Genomic DNA, 21,317 nt, shown 5'->3' on the forward strand with positions numbered 1-21,317 from the left:
TATTTTGTGAATGTTATGAACTCTGTACAAGAACTAGCACCAGGCCTACTTTTGCAAGTTCCTGAACTAATTAGTAATTAAAAATTGCACTGAACTGTCCATTTAGTGCAGGGATGTCAAACTCGTGCCATGGAGGGCCAAGAGGCTGCAGGTTTTCTTTCCAACCAAGAACTCCACCAGCTGATTCTACTGATTACCTCACCTTCAAGCAGAGGGCAGGGACTAATCAGTGAAATCAGCTGGTGAAGTTTTTGGTTGGAAAGAAAACCTGCAGCCTCTTGGCCCTCCATGGCACGAGTTTGACATCCCTGATTTAGTGATACAGTTCAGTACACTAGCAGTAATCTTGTGATGGGTGCAGTTACCTTTAACACAGTGACTTTTTCTGACTTATGATATGTAAACTACAGTTTAACACTCAGTCTTAAGCTCTGTAATGCTGCAGGGCTTCTCCTGTTTGACAGGCAGACAGATGGCAGCTGTCGTCAGTTTACACTCTGTAAACCATTCTTTAATCTGGCTCTGGTTTTGCCAATAGAGGGAAAGCCAAACAAGAAAAACTGCTACACATGCACTCACTGATAGACTTCCAAGTAACTCGTCACATTTTATAAAGCACTATCCAAAAATGTTGTTTTTATGACCCCATGTGAGTTTGCCGCAGAATGCTGCGTATTTTCTTCTGACTTGCTTGACTTCATGTATTCAGAGGTAACTATCTGGCAGGACTTCAGAATCAATATTATGAAAGTCCCCACCCTGGACGCACTGTTAGCATCCAGCGTGTCTTACTTAAAACCACTATGCTTAGACCACAGCGGTTCATTCCTTTGTGTTATTTAGAAATGTTTAAATACCAAAGCATCTTTGTGCACTTTGTTTTCACTACATTTAAACTGTTTTTCTCTGAAAGGTGCAGAAAACAGGACATTTTTAGGATACCTGTCAGTGAAGAATGAAAATTGTTTGTCTTGAGAAGAGTTAAACATTTTTAGAGAAATGGCAGAGACGCTAAAGATTCATAACAAGACAATACCAAGAACTACAAATGATGCAAATACAGAGCAGCATGGGTTTTTTTTTTACTTTCCATGTACAGGGCTCATGTTCCCTATCCTGAACTTCATGTGCTGGAACATAAAGACTGTAGTCCTTTGTATAATCCAGCATGTGAGTGAAACTGAACTTGCCTGTAGGAATGTCCCTGTTCCCAAAACATAATACTTAATATTCATTTAAAGTGTACTTGTCTGTCTGTCTCATTATGTTTGATGTGACATGTTCCTGAGTGATGTCGAAGAAAGCTGCCAGGATTTATGAGCCACCCTCAGGGGAAGATGTGCTGGAGGAGTGTGAATGTACTCTCAGTGTCCCAGCAGGAGCTCTCAGACACATGGTGGATGAGGCAGTAATTTACGGTCAGGTCACAGGGGGATAGGTCCTTTACCTGTTATCATTAGATACTTATTGTCTTACTTTTGTGACTCTGAACATTTGAGAATGTTTATACAGATTGACCTACCTTGCTGGTTAAGGTAGCCTAGGTTGTATTCATCACAAAAAAGGGGTAATGTGCTTTTTGTAAAAGTTTTATACTGTCCCTCCAGTACCCTGTATTAGCTATACACCATTGACTGCTCAAAATAATCCATATTTTTCTCACACTGGTGTTTTAGAAAATTTCTTTCAGATTCTGTTTGGAACACTTCGTTTTAGCTACTGTCTCTTTAAGACTTCCCATTCCACAAACCCTCTTCCCTCTGATTGGCCAGCTCTCTAGAGGCATTTCATGGGCACGGGTATGATGTGATCATGTCATCATTTCAGAAAGTCTCATGGAGATCTCGTGTGAATCTCATACTATTTTAGAAGGAAGTAGTTAACAGACAAATTTGGTGATTTCTTCGACGAATAGATAAACAGAAATTTGAAAATTTACACATTTAGTATGGATGTCATATGCAGTTTTTAATCATAATCATGTGAACTAAAACAAAAGTAGAAGTTTGACTTCTAACTGCTGCAGTAAACAATGCATACTAACTATATTTCAATGTACCAAGCAGGGAGAGCAACAGCAAAGACTCCCAGGGCTGCAGAGCAGAGTGGGTATAAGTGAAGCAGTTTAAATTAACATCCACTTTCTGTTTGCCAACTGAATGTGTAGATGTAATCAGTTGATGACAGTTGATGGGGCCAGTGTTAAAAGAAGCTGATGCTCTGTCAGCTGAACCAAAAAGTAACAGAGAAAATAAAGGTTGAAATATTTAAATTTGTGCACTTAAAGCTCCTGTAAAGATTTTTTTAGTTGCTTATAAAACAGACTGGAATTCATAATCAATATGATCTCCAGGAGCTAACAACACCATCAGAAGGAAGGTTGACTATTTCTCTGTAGTCATTATATAAGGTCTGAAACAGCTGCCACAGGGTAGGTGTCACACCAAATGATGCAATGCAGAAACGGCCTGTTTTTGTGACACGTGTCACCCCAGAGACTCACAGGTAGTGGCAAAACGGGCTGTTAGAGAAAGATTTTATCTGTCAGCACTGCTGTCACATGTACAGCTGTAACTCAGCAGAGATGGGGTGCTAAAAGGACTCATACTGAAAGATCCTCACAGGAGCTTTAAGTGTTCATTTTTAAATTCGCATCTTTGTTTGTCTTAATCTTTCATGTCTGATTGTGACCTTTCAAAGATTTGTCTTCCTGCAAAGAAACGACAAATTCAGTTAAGTGCCTCACTTACGGCAATTATATCCTCATGACCTTTAAAATAATCCACCTCTTTGCTTGTGGGTCTCACCCCTATAAAAGAGTAAGGTGTGATTCCTCCCACTCTGCCAGATAGTTGCGGGGTCTAATGTCAGGTTTAATCACTGTGACTGACTCACTGTGTGCATTATTTGTGCTGTTATATAATATCTTCAGTTTTTTTTACTGGTGCACTTACCCACGCAGTCAGTTAGACAAACAAAACTCTGCCATATGTGAGCGGTCTTTAATCGAACCACTCCTTAAAACCTCCCAGTGATGCAGAGGATTAAAGATCTATCAAATGTGAAAGCATTCTTGTGTTACAGATCAGCGTATAATTATTGTATGAGCTTTAAAAGATTATCCTGGTTGACTTTGTGCTTATTTTGACACTACTGGAAGTGATTAGGAAGATTTCATTACTATTTAAATTATTTTAAGTAGGTATTTTGTTTTAAAAGTTCTAATTCAAGATATCTTTTTCTTTGACGCCATACATTTTGCAGATTATTTTACAGATCACATGTTGAGCCAGTTTTTGAAAACTTATTACAGTTTGTGCAAAAAAGATGATGAGTGGGATCTATCTAAGGCTTACAAGATTTATTTTCTTCACGACTTTTTCACCTCTGACAGCCATTACTGCTCGGGGCAAGGGAAACCAATTACATGTTGCAACTTCTGACTCTTTGATTCTACCTTAGCATGGTGAAACAGAAGAGTAAGGTCACTCTTTTTTGATGTTTAGCTGCTCCTCAAGCATGGGCTTTTGTAAAAAAAAAAAAGTGGGTCCAGGCTCTGGTTTCAGAAGTGAAGCCATAGCAGAGGTGCCTTTTTTATATGGTCTGTTATGGACTGTTAAGTATACTGTAGTGTCAGTGATGTCACCCATTTGTTTCTGATTGTGTTTTGAAGCACATCATTGGTGGATGAAATATTGGAAACTGTCCTGTTGGGGAAAAAAGTTACCTTTTGTAGCAAAAGAAAAAAAGTTGGCTGTTGAAAAATTTTTGAAGTAATAATTATCACAACAACAATGGCGGTCACCTTTCTCGAACTGCTGAGTCAAACTAATTTTAGTCAGCCTATCCACAAGCAAAGTAATTAAGCCGAGGCAGGCTGTTAGTCTTCTAGTCCTGCCAAACATTTCAAACACAACTACCTGGAAGTCAATTTAGCCACATCCCTAGTTATACAAATTTGTAAAGACACCCACCTTTTATATCATCTGATAGGAACTGTGGCATTTTGCAGATTACATAGAAGCTGATTTCATTTCCTGGCAGGACTTGGCGCCTGCCAACACTGCCAAAATTACCCAAAAGTCCTTTAATGACGCTATGACTCACCAATCAAGTCCTATGCGTTTATTAAAAGTTTGTTAGTTTTCTGTGATGTTCCAATTTATGCCATATGGAATTTGGGTTTTACTAACTATAAGCTATAATAATCAGTCAAAAGAAACAAATAGTGCAGCAAAATATTCAAGTTTATTGAGATGGAGTTGTGTCTTTACTTCCCAATCTGTAAAAACTAATCCTTACATGAATCTCATCGTAGAATTCAGTTTATTGCTCCTTTGAAATTCATACCTGACACATTAATTCTAACTAACTTCTTCACAGACTTGACTAAATCGAATGAACCATCATCATTATCATCAACATCATCATGTTGATAGCATTAACATTGAAAAATAATGCTAATGAGGCCATAAAATCCAACCCCTTGTAGAAAAAAACAAGCAACAGGCATCTGATATCACTGTGCTGGTTGTGAGCTGGTGTGGTTGTACTTGCTGAGACTCACAGGAGTAGAAACACATGTTGACTTAAAGTTACCTTGACTTGTCAGCTGACTGCTTATTTGCACACCAATTTCAGAGCTCAAACCAGTCTGTGTTTTGTTTATGACTTTTTCCAGTATAAAGGATTCAGCTGACACTTTGCTGAATTTAAAGGTTCCACTTTGTGGTCCTCAACTTCAAAATGTCTGGCACATCATTGAACCATTAAGTTTAAATAAGCAAATAGTGACATTTCCTTTGTAGAATAGCAATTTGGCTCTGAGAGTTGAGATATTAGAAGCTGCTTTGTATAATTTGCATTTTTGGCACAGCATGAGCAGCACGTCCTGGAAATGCTGCAGGATTTTATAAGCTGTGGACAAGTCAGCACATTTATAAGTGTTTTTTGTATTTTTTTTCTATTTCCACCAGGTCCCTGACAGCTTCAGCTGCTTCAGAAAACCCACTTCCTGAGGCTGACCAGGAATCGGACGACGAAATGAATACAGGTTACAGCAGCCTGAGCACCAAACTGTCCATTAGGAGCTCATCGTCCCCTAAAGAGGATGAGAATAGGTACCGTATCCACAAACTGTCTCTGATCAGTGACTCTGAGAACACAGAGAGCAGCCAGGACACAGTGGAGCCTGTCAGAAGCAGCTCCCCTTTGACTGAATCCAATGGGGCAGATGTGGACTCAGAGTACAGGTGGAAGAACAGGTTCGAGGGGGTGTCTCAGTTCAGACCGTACACAACAGAGAATTTCTCCAGTTCGGATTCTCTGAGTTACACAGATACCCACTCCAGCCCCTCCTCCTTGTCTTCCCTGTCCTCCTCCTCTGCTCTCCTCGAGGCCACCACATACAAACATGCCGACAACGCCTCCTTCTCCTCCTCCTCCCCTGCTGCCGCTGTAGAGCAGCATATCACCCTCAGCAGCCAGCTGAGTGACAGGAGCGAAGTTCACCTGAGCCGTGAGAGCGAGCCAGCAGATGAGTGGAGGAGAGGCTTAGTGGAGCGGGAGGAGCCTGCTGCACCTGCAGGAGAGACTGAGAGAAAAGGAGAGTCAGAGAAGTTCAAGTCAAGCTGGGAGGCGCAGCAGGGTCCTATTACCAGCTCCCTCTCTCCAGCACAGACCAGCAACGACAAAACAGACAGTTTCCAAGAGGACGACGACTCGGCTCGTTTCACTGGAGTGTTCAAAGCCACGCTGGTCGAGCTGGTCTCCGACCCTGCGCTTCCCATCCCCTCCACACCCCCGGCCTCACCTGACGTAGACTCCCCCAACCAGTTTGAGATGGACAGCCTGGTGGACACACTGAAGAGCATGGGACCCGCAATGAGGCTTAGGACCGTCGGCCCACGTGCGCCTGCCCCGGTCCTCATCTCCTCCCTGCCACCGATCGTGGAGGATGCTCCTAGCCCCATCAGCCTGGACGTTCGTGACTCTGTCAGCAGCCCGGTTAAGAATAATGAAGCAACAGGAAAGCCTGCTGAGCCCCTGAACGGACTTTACACTCTGCCTCCAGACCTGGGATTAAAGAGGAGCACCATCAGAGACTCTCGTTCTCCACTGGAGCTGATGAAGCAGAGCCAGCAGGTAGAGTACACTTTAACTCACTTTTTTAACTCTTGTCAGTGCATCATAGATGAGAGTTTGAATCTGTTTGGTAGACAACCATTATTTGGCTGTTTGGCATTGGCAGAGATGGTTTGGCAAATTAACATTGGTGCAACCTGAATACTCATTTCTGCTGCTCACTATACAAATGCAGGTTCATGTTGCCCCATTTTTTAAGATGAATAAACAGACTTTGCAACAGTATAAGATTTATGTCTAAGAGTTATTGTTACCCTAGAGAAATAATTTACCAAACAAGATTTCCCTAACTTTTTGGGACTGAAAAAATTGCATCCTTGCATTCGTTCTTTAGGGGTTAATCCTAACAAGCAGTGCACTCCCTAAAATAGCTCCTTACTTTTATATGCATGTCTAGTTTGAGCAAAAAAAGAACAAAAATGAAACGTGTCTGCCAAAAAGCATGTCTCATTTTGCAGAAATGGAGAAGTAGGTGTGTCAGAATGAGAAATGCAAATAACTGCAACAGACGTGGAAAATTGATCGTGCTAAAATGTGCATGAAGTGTAAAACTTTTAAGTCCACCAGGCTAAAGCATCAGCCCTAAGAAAAGTGCATTCCTGCATAAATCTTACAAATAGAAGCGCTGTAATTTTGTGTTTACTTTTTCTGAATTCCTAAACACCTAACTTAAAATAAAGTGGTCTTAAAAAACAGGAATTTTGGATAAACTTTTGCTGCTTATCCTGAAAACAGATGCAAATGTTCCAATCTTGTGGTGTTCATGACTTCTAGAAGTAGATGAGTTGACTGTTCTTGCATTTTGAGTTAACTTTCCTAAATCTAGTGCCTTTGCTTATCCCTGTGCAGGAGCAGCTTGCAAACTCCCCCCTCAGAGCGTCAGCCACCAACAGTATTGTAATGAGAATGTCCTCAGACTCCTCTCCTGAGGAGTTAAAATCCCCTCTGCTGAACGGTAATGGAGTGCTTCAGCCTTCTGGCTCTACCTCCCGTTTGGACAACAGTGTGATCTTCAGCAGCTACAGGGCTGGATCCATCGACCAGAGGCAGGAGAACCGACAGGCCCACCGCCCACTCTTCCGCACTGGCTCGCTGCCTGAAATAGGGGTTTCCAACGACCGCATAAGTGTGGCATCAAAGGACTGTGACATGAGCCCTGTAGCAGACCCAGCTGGGTCTCGCTTTGATCGTTTCTCCTTCCTTTTGAACTCCTCCTCATCAGGCTCGTTGACCGGAGCTGAAGACCCTAGCATGCGTATGAGTCGGCCTCCATCAATGGGCATCAGCTCACCGACCTCCAGCAACAGCCCCAGTCGCCTCCTCAGCCCAACTGGCTCCATAGACCTCCAGCGGCCATTCGCCAACCCAGACTCTCCCCTATCAATGTTTGGCCAGAACCAGACTCAGGGAATGGGGATGGGTATAACTCCCTTACTGCAAAGGAGCTTCAGTGCAGAAGGCAACTTGGGAATCCAGCAGACTTCAACGTTCAACAATGTGCATGCAGGGTCTCAGTTCCAGAGCCAAGAAGTGGAGAATAATATACTGTCCAAATACAGAGCCTTCCCTGATGCCTATGTAAGTATAAATCTCATTTAATAAGTGCACATTTCTCTGTACTTTAAGGAGAAAGTTACCAGAAAAATACAAAAGTAGCTGAGACGTCTCTTCTGTTATCTGGGCTGGGTATTGGATACAGCCAAACTTACACAGTACAGAAATTAAGTTTAAGGAGAGGAATGTTACAAAACTGGGTTATTAATCTAGCGATATATACCTGGTATGGGTTATTGGTTTGATACAGACTCTAAAAGCTAAATCAGATATCGGTGGCAAAGGACCAACCCATAGAGCAGATAAATGGGGCTCATCTATTCAACTTGAGTTTGGAAACCCTGAAGTTGCCAAAAAAATTACTATACCTCATCTTTATTCAAGGAAAATAGATTATAAGTGTAATTCCGGTATCCATTGAAACAGAACAGTTTTAGTATCGTCAATACCAAAGCAAAGTATCAGTGTCAGGATTTTAAACAATTGGATTGTGTACATACAGTACGATATAAGATGTAATACCTGTCCTAGTGAGATGTGTTAAATTACAATACTATAAGAAATTAAACAATGATATGGTTATGATACCAAACTATAAGATGCGATACAGCACAATACCATATAATACAGTACGATACGTCAGGATAAGATATGATACAATATGATAGGGTACAGTACGATGCAATAGGATACAATAGGTTAGGGTAAAGTTTGTCACTTTACAATAACATGGTACAGTACACTAAAATATTCTGTACTTTACTATACAGTATGGTACCATACCATACCTAAAAATACAGTACTATAATGTATGATACAGTACTGCAGGATACCATATGATATCATTTATTACAGTTCATAAGGTATGAAAGGATACAATATTGCATGGCATTGTATAATATAATATGATACATTACATATAATATTATAGAATATGTTATATTACCATACAGTACAATACAATCTGATAAGGTACTAAACCATGATATGGTACACACAATACTATACAATATGGTACATTTCAATATGGTACATTTCAGTATGGTACGGTACAATAAGACATGGCATAATGCGGTGCAATACCAGTCATGGTAAGTTGTGTTAAATCACAATGCTGCAAGATATCAATAATGGGTGATAGGATTTATGATACCTCACCACACAGCATTGCACAATATGATATGATACACTACATAATGATTAAACACAATGTGTTACAGTAGGATACCATACCGTAACTAACCCAATTTATAAATTTATAAATTCATATCATAATTATACAAAACACAAAAAAAGCCACAATGAGGTATAAACATGACAATAAACACTGAATAAAGGATGAGGGAAATGTTACAATATCCCACATGAAATAAAACACACAAGATTCACAATTTGATGTGATATACATTATATATGAGATATGAGATATGGCACATGATATGATACATGATAGAATATGATGTGCCAATGGTACACAATATGATGTCATACCCAAGTACAGTCTGTTACCTGAAATGATGCTTGCTTTCCACACCAGCACTCTGCTTGTCTGCAGCCTGCTGATACATGAATTAAACAATGCTGCTCAAACTATGAAAAGGTCAGTAAAACACAGCCAACAGCAACGTCCTTGTTCCTGGCGTGCAAGTACTCGAAGGATTACTGTAGGGAAAGCAAAAAATAAATAGATAAATGTTCTAACTCTGCATGCAATATCAGTCTGGTGTTTCATGAGACTTAAGCTGGAAGCTCTGAAAAAGAAACTGAACAAGAAAGAAAATCGTCTGTTTTTGTTTCTGCATTTGTGCAGTACCTTTGCCAAAGTGACAGATTAAATCTTATGCAGACAGATTTCTATTGCCTGAACTGGTTTTGGCATACCCCCTCCAACCTAACATGCACCAATTAGTTTCATTTATGGAGCTGCTTTATTTGAGTTTTTGTTGGCCATGACATGCAGTAAAAACGGGTGCGGCAGCTGCAACACCTTTGTGCATTAAAATCATCAAAGTGGTCTTTAAGTTGGCATGCTCTGGTGAGAATATCCAAGAGCAGCCGGATCCAAACCGTCACTCGTCCGGTACATGCTATTCCCACTGATTGTCACAGAATTGGGTGTGTTCCATGCATGTACACACATGCTCTGACATGCAAGTGGGCATGAGAAGTGTAAGCTGATTAGAACATGTCATAAATGATTTTTATTAGCGGAGGAGAGGACAGCTTCTGGCACGTGTGCTGCACACATGGCGGTGCACACACCCTCTTTTCCTCGCTGGACTAACTCTGCCATTTCAGCTGCTCCTCCTGTTTCACTCATAAAACACTAAATGTTGCTTTCTCTCAAAACCATTACACATTTTAATTTACCGTTATGTAATTAGAGTGCAGTTGCACTGAAAGATAGCAAACAAAAAACCACAGATCTGGCGCCTGAGACAGTGAAACCAGATCCTTACATTACCCCTTTAATGAGGCTGTGCTCTGCAGTATGTCACTTGTTGCTACATGCATATGATGAATGGTAATACTGCTGCGCTGTCGATGCAAATACAAATGGAGTGCTGGATTCGAGAAGTGTAACTAACCTCTCGTTAGTCTCTAGCTGCTCAGTTCAGTGTTTGCACAGGATGTTTGTTCAGCTGATAACAATGCTCAGCTAGCTTCTGTGATGTTTAGTTATATGGCTGCAGCAGCTCCTTTTTCCAGGACAGAGCCTGACAATGGCTCAAATTACTGACCGGGTCACAGAGGCTGACACACAACCCTAGACAGTAAAGTTGAGCCTCTGTAGATCCCAAGTTGGAAGTAAAAGTGCAGCTGAACAAGTCTTCACACCAAACAAAGATGCAAAGATAGTGATAAAATGATTTTATCTGACTTATATTACAGATATGAAAATGAAGAAAGAATGTCAAAAAAGTTGTTTTTGTGACATTAGAGGAAATTTTCTATATGGATTGAAGCCACGGAACCTGTCCTGTCTTACATAAAAAAAATTAAGTCAATCAAACAATCAGACTCCTTTTATATTGTGCCAACTCATCACAAATGTTGTCTTGAGGCACTTTACAAAAAGAGCACAGATGCAGATTTAATCTTAAGTAAAGCAATTTGCAGCATGTTGTGAGTTATTGTGGCAAGGACAAACTCCCTTTGACTGGAAGTTGAGCAGATCTTACCTTAACTTAGCTTAGCTCAGCTCAGTGTGACATAACTTCATGTAACTTAAATTGGCTCAAATTGACTTAGATTGACTTGGCGTACTTTGGTCTTACCATTAGCCAAACCCACATGATTTGAATACCTTTTGAGCAGTTCTAACAAATTTGAATTCAGTTCTGTGATAACTTTCACAGGTGCAGCTAATTAAAGCTGTCAACCTAGCAGCTAGTTTGCATGATCTTAAAACAAGGCCAGTGAAAGTAAACGGAAAAGGGTTATTGTTAAAATACCAGCACTTATGTAATGTGCTGGTCTAATGTTTGGTTGTTATGTCGTCAGTTATGTGACAAAAGAATAGAATGCACTGCATAAGTTTGAACGGATCCTTAAAGAGGGGGTATTGAGTTTTCCCATATTTATATTTTATATTTTATTTTAAACAAAGAGAGTAAAAAATGATGTAAAATGTGCGCAAATTTTCCAACTGCAGTATTTTCATATTGCGTAAAAAATGAATGAATCTGTCCAGTCACTGCTTAGGTCTGTACTAAAATTAGCACGAGATTATCACAAGACCTGTTGAAATGATGAGGTCATCACATTAGGATCTCCTAGTTAGTTAATGGCACATGGGAAGTGTGAGCCTCAAACACTAAAACCTAACTGTAGCTCCCAACAGGCGTCCCGAGAGCTGACCAATCAGAGGGAAGGGGGGTTTTGAAGCCCATTAAGGGGGAGCCTTAAAAAGACAGCGGCTAAAATGAAACATTTCAGACAGATGCTGGAATTTATTTATTTTTTCAAACACTATAATGAGAAAAAGATATTTTTGTTGAGCTGCAAATCATGTTAAACTACTACCCCAGAAGGAGAGTACCAAGGGGACTGAATAAAGCCAAAAAAAAAAGTACGATACCCACTCTTTAAGGATGGCCAAGCTGCAAAATTAAGGAATAAGGCAAAAAGGCAACCAGCTGTTTAAGAGGTAATGTATCTTATCAAAGTATTGAGAAAACTGTGCTTTAGCTTACAAAAATACATCTTTATATAAAATCCTGGCTTTTACTGAGAGAAGCAGAAAATAAGCAGCTTGTGCTAATAACAGTAGTAAGTTGAAGTTATCATGTGGGTGTGTACAGGGTTGTATTTACAGCTTTATCCTGAATCACACCTGTTAGCTGACAGAGGAACAGTAGAGGGAAATCATGACTGAATTATTGTTGTTAAAATGTCATACTAGACTGAAAAATGCCTTTTTGGATGATGCTGTAGGACTGATGTTTGTCTCTGGCAGAACTAATGCTTTGTTCAGAAGAGTTATAAATCAGTCAAGCAGTTAAACCATCAGTGACATTTTCTCGGCTGGTGGGAGTAAAGCCTCTCAATCATTAAGCTCTGGCAGAACTCCTCTCTCTGTTTTTCCTGTTTCTGTCTCCGCTGGGCCTCCCCACCCATCCCAGCTATCTGCCCGTTCCTGCAGAGACACAGCCACACCTCGCCCTCGGTGTTTATCCCTGTGTCTCTCCACTGGTTTGTTTGATATTTGATGAAGCTGAGCTGACAGGAGGAAAGTTTTGAGGGTGGCTGTGCAAATAGGAGACGACAGAGAAGATTATCTGTTCTTGTCTGTGAGGGTTTGATTCGAGATGTTCTCGGCTTTGTGAATGTCATCGCTTGATGTGCATTTTGTTATTTGCATATGTGATTTGCTGAAAGTGCACATTCCATCTGTGGTGACTTGTTTTATGGGAGAGCAGATCTTGTGCCTGGGCTGCTGCAGGAGAGGGAGCAGAAGGGAAAAGTGTCTGATTGGATTTATGATTTGATTTGGCTTCAGTGCAGCAGCATCACATCATTGCACATGAATGATGCCCATCCTTAATTTTGAGCTGCATGCTGAAAGCAAAAGGAAATTTGAATTGAAGTATGAACTTGAGCAAGTAGAGCAACATTGAAACGACGTTGGATTAGCCCTGGGAATGCTAATTTTTTTAAGCTGTTCAAAGAATCAGCCCAAATGTGCACGACTTGACTTTCTTCCAACAGTTGTCCAAAATGCATCCACCAATGATCAAAAAATTTAGCAAAATAAAAATCTCCTTTACAAGGCTTAAACCTTGGATTGAACCAGACACGGGTAGACCGCCATCTTTTGCTCAAATAACTTAGATAATTATTTGGTAACGTGTATCTAAAGGAAAAGCCCTCGTACTCAACGGGAAACAACAAATTGAACAACTATCATCTCTTTCCTTTTCTTTCATGTGACTGAAATTACCCTAACAATGCTCTCTTCACACCAGACTGTCATGTGTAACAAAAACCTGTGAGACCCACTCGCGCGTCCCGACTGAACATGCCAAAATACCTCCTTAAAGCTCTTCTTTTGTCTAAGCATTTGTCACTCACCGCTGGGGATCAGGTTTTTCAGGCCTGGAGTATCCACATAAACAGAACACCACACATGTTCAGTGACATGTAACAGGCATGTAAAATACATGTCTGATTCTGTAAAGCATCTTCACATATACTAACATCACTTTAACACTCAAAGCTGCTGTAAATAACATTCACATTGAACTGAGCTGGTAAAATTAGTCCAGGTTGAAGACTACATTTCCCATGAGTACCATCACTCACTGTTGTTAAAGTTGTGGCTCTTGCTCACAGGTGCCTCTATTGTGGAGTCCACTGAATTAAGACAACTTCTTGCAGGATGGAGAGTGATGAAATCATCTTTTGATCAGTAGCTACATGAAATTATTATCTGTAACGTTACATGACATTGTAACCTCTGACTGATTACTGTCAGTGAGCTGACAGAAGGTCACCAGAGGCATTTTGAAAAATGCCTAAAAAGCATAAATACGCACATGGTTTGACTCCTCAGTCCTCAAGTTCAAATCTGTTCTGCTCTTTTACCAAGCAAGGCCCTGGTTGAAGTGTGTCACAGCCTAAAACAGTACCTGAAAAGTAAATGTTGACTTTCTGTTCATCCTGCTTCAGTATCAACAATAAAAATCCCATCCAATTGGAGGAATTGTGACACCATTATGAGCTAGTGGTTTGATTGCGTCCCCAGTGAGGCAAGCCCTGGATTATGCAGCCAAGGTTTCGATCCAACCCTGAGGCATAGATATACCAAACATTATCACTTTCCATTCTGCCAGATATTTTTGTGATTGAAGAAAAGTATTAAAGAAATACGAGTTTTATAAAGAATTAAAAAATTGATTAAAAAAAACTGACTTTGATTGTCTTTCTGCTTGACTTGGTAAGTCAGAAATTTAACCTTCAGCCAGGGATAGACTGATAATCAGCCAGGTCGATTATTGGGGCCAATATTTTGCATTTTGAGGCATATCGGCATCTGCCTTTTTTTTAATCCGACAGCCAATAAGAAACAAATTTAAAACTTCTTGTTGTTGCAGCTCTGATGCAGCCGCTCCGCTGTCTGCAGTCACTACTCAATCCTCAGCACTGACCCACCTACAGTATCATCTGATTGGTTACAAGCAGAGCTATGGCTTGGGAAAGAGCCATTCAGCAGTGCAGTTATTACAGTTATTGCAGTTGCATTGAAATTTTGGAAAACTTTATTTCCTGTAGAAAACTGTAGCTATTTGTTTTTTTAAGTTTTCATTAAACCTTACAAAACATGCTGCTAAGCCTGGGAGCTGTTTAATTAACTCATGCTTGAAGGCATTTGAATGCAGTTAAGTGTTGGAGTTTGTATTGATCAAAATTTCGACACAAGTATTTTCACTTTGACTGTAAATTAATATCGGCTTCAAACATCAGTTATCTGCTTTCTTGACTACAAACAATTGGTATCGGTATCGGTATCGGCCCTGAAGAATCCATATTGGTCTATCTCTACCTTCAACACATGCATATCAGTTCATTTTAAAGTAGTAACCAGTCTTGTTGCTGGTAATCTTTTTGGACTGTACAGGTCATGAAGAGGCATCAGTCCTAAACACAGTTTTAAAAACTGGCAAACACTCATCATTTTTCCTTTTTTCAAACAAGAATGCTCCAGCAAGCACAGACACAGAAAACATAAATAAAAATGGAAGATTAGACCATCATTTTTAATAAAAATCTATAACAATGTGTTCAATCTCAATCAATCTTTATTTGTATATTGCAAATCATAACAAATGTTATCTCAAGACACTTTACAAAAACATTTACAGGTCTAGACCCGTAAATGTTTATAATATTGTATTAGCAGAAACCCCAAATCAAGACAAGATAAGGAGTCATATCTTATCTTAATCCACCATGAGTACAGGACTTTGCAGCATTTAGCAAGTTACAATGGCAAGGAAAAACTTCCCTTTTAACGGGCAGAAACCTCGGACAGAACCAGACTCATGTTAGACAGACATCTGTCTTGACTGTGACGGATGTCTGTTCTCCTCTCCTCTATTTTTATTTATCTCCAGGTTTTACATCTTCACAATTGTTGATCAGTAAACTGTTATTTGTCCAGTTTAGCCTGCTTTGTTAAAACAAATAGTTTCCTCTGTCATGGCATTCACACCGAAAACTTTGATTTCTTTCCCTTTTTTTCTTGAGGAGTTTTGGAGGAGAAGCTTGTTTATTTGCTGTATATATATTAAAATCCTCCTGTTGCTATTAAAAGAAGCACATCTTTTTCCCAGATGTGTTGTGTATTTATCAAACCTTATTTAGTAAAAAAAAACTTAAACATTTAAAGGGACAGAGACTGATACAGGTTTTTGACAACAAAGCATCAGTAGCAGGTAACATGATCCATGTGATAACCTGTTTCCGACAGAGCTTCCAGAGTGAAGAGGCTCAGAGACACCTGAGACCTCACTAACACCCACACACACAAACCTTTCTCTCTGCTACACATGAATGTACTCCACTGTTGCTACCACATTCCTAGTTTCACGAGTAAACACCCCAGAATTCCAGCAGCATTCCAGCCGTGACTAAAACACCAGGAAACACACACAATCAAAGCTCGCACAGGTGGAACAGTGAGTTAATTCATCACCTGCTGGGTGAACTGAACATTTTTCAGTCCAGACCTCAGGTGAGCTCACATTGTTGTCATGAGTTGGGGGAGCACTCGAAGCATCCGGTTGAACAGGTAGAGGTTAGGAATGTATTTCCACCTGTCAGAGTGGTGCTTGTTCAGTTATTAAGGGTGTCATCTTTTATCACTTCCCCTTTCTGACGCCCCCAGACACCATTAACCTGACTGAGATTCACATAAACAATGTCTGGATTGCGCAGTATGTGTATATTCTGAAAGTCAGATTCACTTTTTATGGTGGCTGAAAGAAACAGTTTTATTTCTTCAGTGATACTTATCAGTAATGCTGATCTGCAGTTTCATTTGCATTTCTTTGGCTCCATTTTATTAGTCAGAATTGTAATATTTTTTTGTTGTGTCTTTGTCTATAGCTAACCAAAGAGAAGGAGCATGGGAAGCTGAATCCTCGTCCCGGAAAGGTGAGTCCCAACTCAAAATGCACTCCCACAGCTTAACAACAAGTATCTCTGTTACATCTTAACTATCAAAGCTGACAGCTGCTTTCACTGATTAACTTCAACCTCTGACATGGAGATAATATTTTCTGTCCAGTTTACATCAGCCTGGGCTCCATCACAGTCACCTCTTTAATCCTGCGCTGAAAAATGACTCAGGTTTAGTAATTAGAGTGAAGAAACAAACTTTTGTACCTTACAGAACTCTGTTGACTTAAGATGCTCTCAGGTGCATTTCCAACATTTTTGAAAGCCTTTGTTTATGGCTTAATACAAGCAAAACAACATTCACAGACTTCATATTTTCCATATTTTCTGCCGTGCTAATAGGCACCTGTTAGCATGCTAACACTGTAAACTATCGAGGTAAAAAGCACCTCCATCATACCTAGTTTACATCAGCTTGATAGCATGTAATTACCAACAAGTTTGGAATGAAGCTAGCTTTAGCATAAAGTCCCCTGTACCTGAGTGCACAGCTAGCATGACTTAAGAGAAGTAATAATTTCTTGACACTTAAAGTCAATGTTTTTTTACTCCATAAGGATCCTGTAATGTTAATAAGCAGAGTATGAAGATGTTGCACAGAAATCTAGGCACATTGGTTAACTGCTGTTCCTTTTAGAGCCTGAACAGTGTGTGCTGCATTAAGTTTCAATAAACCAAGTGAAACTGCAGATATATAAAAATAATGAAATACATATACCTTTATATAAGCAGTAAATAAGTTATAAAGATAAAATTAAAGAGTACTTTCAAATATAGCAAGCTACAAAAGAGTGCAGGTTTGTTTCGTAGCAGCTACTTGCTAGCTAGCACTTGACCTTGTGATAGAAAGATTTACTTCATTAATTCATTATTACCATTCCATTAAAAAGCTGATTTATCAAATTTTAACCTACAGTTAATGTTATAAATTATGCAAATAAACACCTTTTAGGGTACACTAGGGTGGGTGCACTATGAAGGTAAAGAGGGTTACCAACCCACATACTCTACATCAGCTTGATAGTGTGTACAGTGCTGCCCACTCACCAACTTTGTCGCCCACAAAGTTATTCTCTCTCCTAAAGTGTTCATGACAATTAATGAAAACGGACAATTAGGGGATGATGTGTTTTAGCAACCTCGAGGACAGCCAATAGCTACCTTCCTTACGAGGGAGTAGGCAACTCTGGGTGTATAATGACGAATGTGTCTGCATGCTATGTTAGTGTTTAGCTTAAAGCTAGCAAATTTGTAGACACTGATATATGTTTAAGGGATAGTAATAATTCTTTAGATTTAAAGTTTTTACTTTTAGTCAAACCTTTATAATGTATTGATAGAATAAATACACCATAATAAATTGATAGATACATTTTATACACCAATATGAATGAGTTATTTAAAATAAAACAAGCTTGAAAGGAGCTCTGGTTTGTTAGCTGCTGCTACTTTTAGCTAGCTATCTAACACTTTTTGTTTTGAGAGATTTAATTTTTAAATTCCATTTTTCTATTTGATAAAAAGCTGATTTTCAACCTTTCACTTGCCTTTTTAATGTAGCTCATAAAAAGGCATTACAAATTTTGGTGTGTTGCATAAACAGGTTTAAAGGATCACCCTAGGATCTCAAAGGAAAACAAAATTGCATAGTTAACTTCAATGTTAAGAAACAAATTAGTTATTTGTATCTTCTGGTATTTTTGAAATGTTAGCACCGGGTTTTCATGTGGTTTCATATTATGTAATTCCCTGTTCATTCTCAGACTTCTGTGTTCTTGTATTTGTCAGCACGTGTTCTTAAATAAATGCCCTTTCATAACTTTTACCCCAGTAGAAGCAGCAAACGGTGTGGTTGAACCTTTTGTTCTTCACCAGATTACCAAAAGCTCCCCACATGCCTCCTGTGGAATTTTAGCTCCTGATTGATGTCATTATAACTTCATACCTGCTACTTTCACCTTTTCCAAGCCACATGCCTTATTAATTTTCAAATGTCAGGCTTGCTCCTGCATGCTGCGGATGAGCATGATGAGCATAAGTTTTCCCATTGAGCTTTGATGGAGGATCCTGAACACTGGAGGAGGAGCTGACATTTAGGTTCTGCTCTGTGCCCCGGGCCTGGCCCGACCTGACTTGTCAGATCTGTAAACTGTGGGCTTTTTATGCAGAGGCTGTAACCAAATTCAGCCTTAAGAAACAAAGAACCACAAAGAAAAATACTTGCCAATATTAAAAATGCTACTAATAGATATCCATGATTTATTACTTTTTAATTTGTTGACATATTTCTGCCTGCACACTACTCTTGTAGCAGATGTGTGAATGAGACATGCCAAATGTCTGGTATGACTCCGATATGAAATCTGAGATAACACATTAAGAATAATGGTTCCATTCTTTAACTTCACATAACAATAAAAAAGGGGTTTTTTGCGTTGCCCACAGTTATTCTTGCAATTTTATCCCCTTTACCTTTGTGTTGTAACTTTCTTTCTAATCAACCCATCTAATTTTCTGAATCTCCTAATGTGGAAAAGTCTCAATCTGATTGTCTTTCTGCTTAAGGAAAAAAAAAGACTTTCTGAGGCTGCAGAGAGAGCAAAGAGAGCAAATCAATAATGTTTCTTAAATCATGTTACTTTTTCTCCAGATGTATATCTTTGACCGGCCAGGGTTGTGTGGCCAGAGGATCGAGCTGCGCGGTGATATCATGGATGCTACATCCTGGGATCTGCAGGAGACGATCTCCATCCGGGTTGTCAGAGGAGGGTGAGCGTGCTAAAACTAAAACTAATTTCCCCTAACACATCAGAGCATGGTGTCCTGGCTGTTGTGTAGAAATAACCCTATGGCATATAAGCTACTGTAACAAACTTAGCCTTAGCTAATTTGCATATCTGTTTATGGCTTTGACTTTGGAATACTTGAAAATTAAAAAAAATAATACTGCATATCTGACAAACACAAGGTTGAATATTCAACCAACATTTACATAAACCCAACAATTACACCGACAGGGTAATACAACCTTTACAAACTGAAAAACAAAAGGTTAAAAAATACAGATCACCTCAAAAAATAACCTTCAAAAATGCTGGGCTTGAGAAACTAGTCGACATGTAATCTACTGAGATAATTGTTTTTACATTTGCAGGATATAATAGAAGACATTTTCTGGATGTGTTTAATCACCATAACTTAATTTTGTTAGTTTTTGTTTTGTTTTGTTTTTCAAAAGCCAGCATTTTTTATGAAGTATGCAGCTTGTTTTGCAGCATTTTCTAATTGTTATTATGCAGTTGCTGCATTCTGAGAGCTGCTTTTATAATGTACCTAGCCCTGGTCTTTGAGAATCTGAGGTGCATATTCATCTCATTAGTGAAAAAAATGTGGGCTTTGCTGGATCAAAAACCACCTACACATCTTGTTTTCCTGAAATAGGAGCAAGAAAATAAACACTAGTTTTTCAAATTAAAAAAAAAAAACATGTCTTTGGATGCTGGCTTCAAAACAAAACAGCTATTGATGTGCCGCAAACAGGCAAATGCCTTCAATAGTTAGCACACCCACACACAAGTTTGAATACACACCAGTCAGAGGTGGAATGTTTTATCAAACACACACAGCCGGCACTGTGAGTCTGCAGTGACAGTCACTGTACCGCTCCGACTTGTACACACAGCAGGCCAACACTAGCTTGGCTTCCTGTGAAGAGATAATTATGCTGTCAACACCAGCGTCACACTCTGCAGCTCTGTCCAAACCACTGCTAATGCTGTAATTAATGAGTTTTAAAGGAGAAGACTGTGTCCTATTAGGAAGGATTCAAAGAGGGATCTGCTTTCTATTGTCAGAAGATTAGCTTTGGCCAGACAGGAAGGCCCTGACACAATTCAACCTGATACTTCTTTATCCTACTTTCAAGACTTTTTCCAAAGTGGATTATTAGACTTTTTTATTCCACCAAATTTTGTTAGCTGCATTTGTCACTTCACAGACCACCATGATGCTAATAAAATGGGCTTTCAAAATGATTTGTGTAAACATTTTAAATCAAAGCAATGAAGAAATGAACAAAATTAAATATTATTGCTGGCTGTGAATTTTATGACACAACTATTAAAGGAAATGGTTTGTATCTTCATGCTCTTTCTATTCCTTTTCTTCAGATGGGTGCTGTATGAGAAGCCAAACTTCAAAGGGGACAAAATCGCACTGGACGAGGGTGACATCGAGCTCACCTACCCCTTTGGTCCTCCAGAGGAGCAGCCGCAGAACGGACAGCAGGAGGCCACCGAGACACAGAACGGAGAGACGAGTGATGTGGAGACGGAGACCAAGCCAGCAAAGAAGTTCATCATTGGATCTCTCAGAAGAGCTGTTAGGGTAAGATCAGTTATAACTCCTAACTATTCAGTGCAATCAGATATGACAAGGTTAGGGTTCAAAATCCATTTTACTTGGAGCATGAGCAGCTGAAATTGGGTGTGTTCTTCAACTCAATAGCACCATCTAGTGTCAAAAGTAGACACAAGCACCTGTTGCTGTGATGAAGCGGAAATGACCAAAATGACACATATTTAAGGAATCAGTTAAATCGACACAAAAAGCCCAAGTTTAGCTTGGTTTAACTTCTTCTTTAAGTTGTTAAAACCTTTTAGAAATATACTTCCATTATTTAATTCTGTATTTTTGACAATTAAAGGTTTTTTTATCTTTATGAACAAATCCAGTAATTCTGCTGAAATGTGAAAACACATTTCAGAACATTCAAGACTAGAGGGGAAACGAAAAATTCATAATCATGACAGTATTCATCAAATTGATCAATTTTTTTAATGTCTGTCATGACTAACATAGATCCAGATCGCACATAACAAGGCTACATAAACATTGAAGTTAGTTTGGAAACAGTGACATAATCTTTGAGTCATGTT

General features: G+C 39.4%; 1 protein-coding gene across 1 annotated transcript in view; it reads left to right on the top strand.

The window, feature by feature from the left end:
- Window positions 1–21,317, top strand: part of crybg2 (crystallin beta-gamma domain containing 2) — a 54,824-nt gene that overhangs the window by 26,225 nt on the left and 7,282 nt on the right. The window contains exons 5-9 of the mRNA XM_074686735.1: window positions 4,977–6,144; window positions 6,994–7,722; window positions 16,309–16,356; window positions 19,031–19,149; window positions 20,550–20,766. Of these exons, the coding sequence (XP_074542836.1) occupies window positions 4,977–6,144; window positions 6,994–7,722; window positions 16,309–16,356; window positions 19,031–19,149; window positions 20,550–20,766 (2,281 nt within the window). The remainder of the gene's footprint in view (window positions 1–4,976; window positions 6,145–6,993; window positions 7,723–16,308; window positions 16,357–19,030; window positions 19,150–20,549; window positions 20,767–21,317) is intronic.

Source organism: Halichoeres trimaculatus, unplaced genomic scaffold (genome assembly GCF_033239565.1).
Source record: "Halichoeres trimaculatus isolate MK-OKI-2021-1 unplaced genomic scaffold, fHalTri1.1 fHalTri1_scaffold_14, whole genome shotgun sequence".
Classification (NCBI taxonomy): Eukaryota; Metazoa; Chordata; class Actinopteri; order Labriformes; family Labridae; genus Halichoeres; species Halichoeres trimaculatus.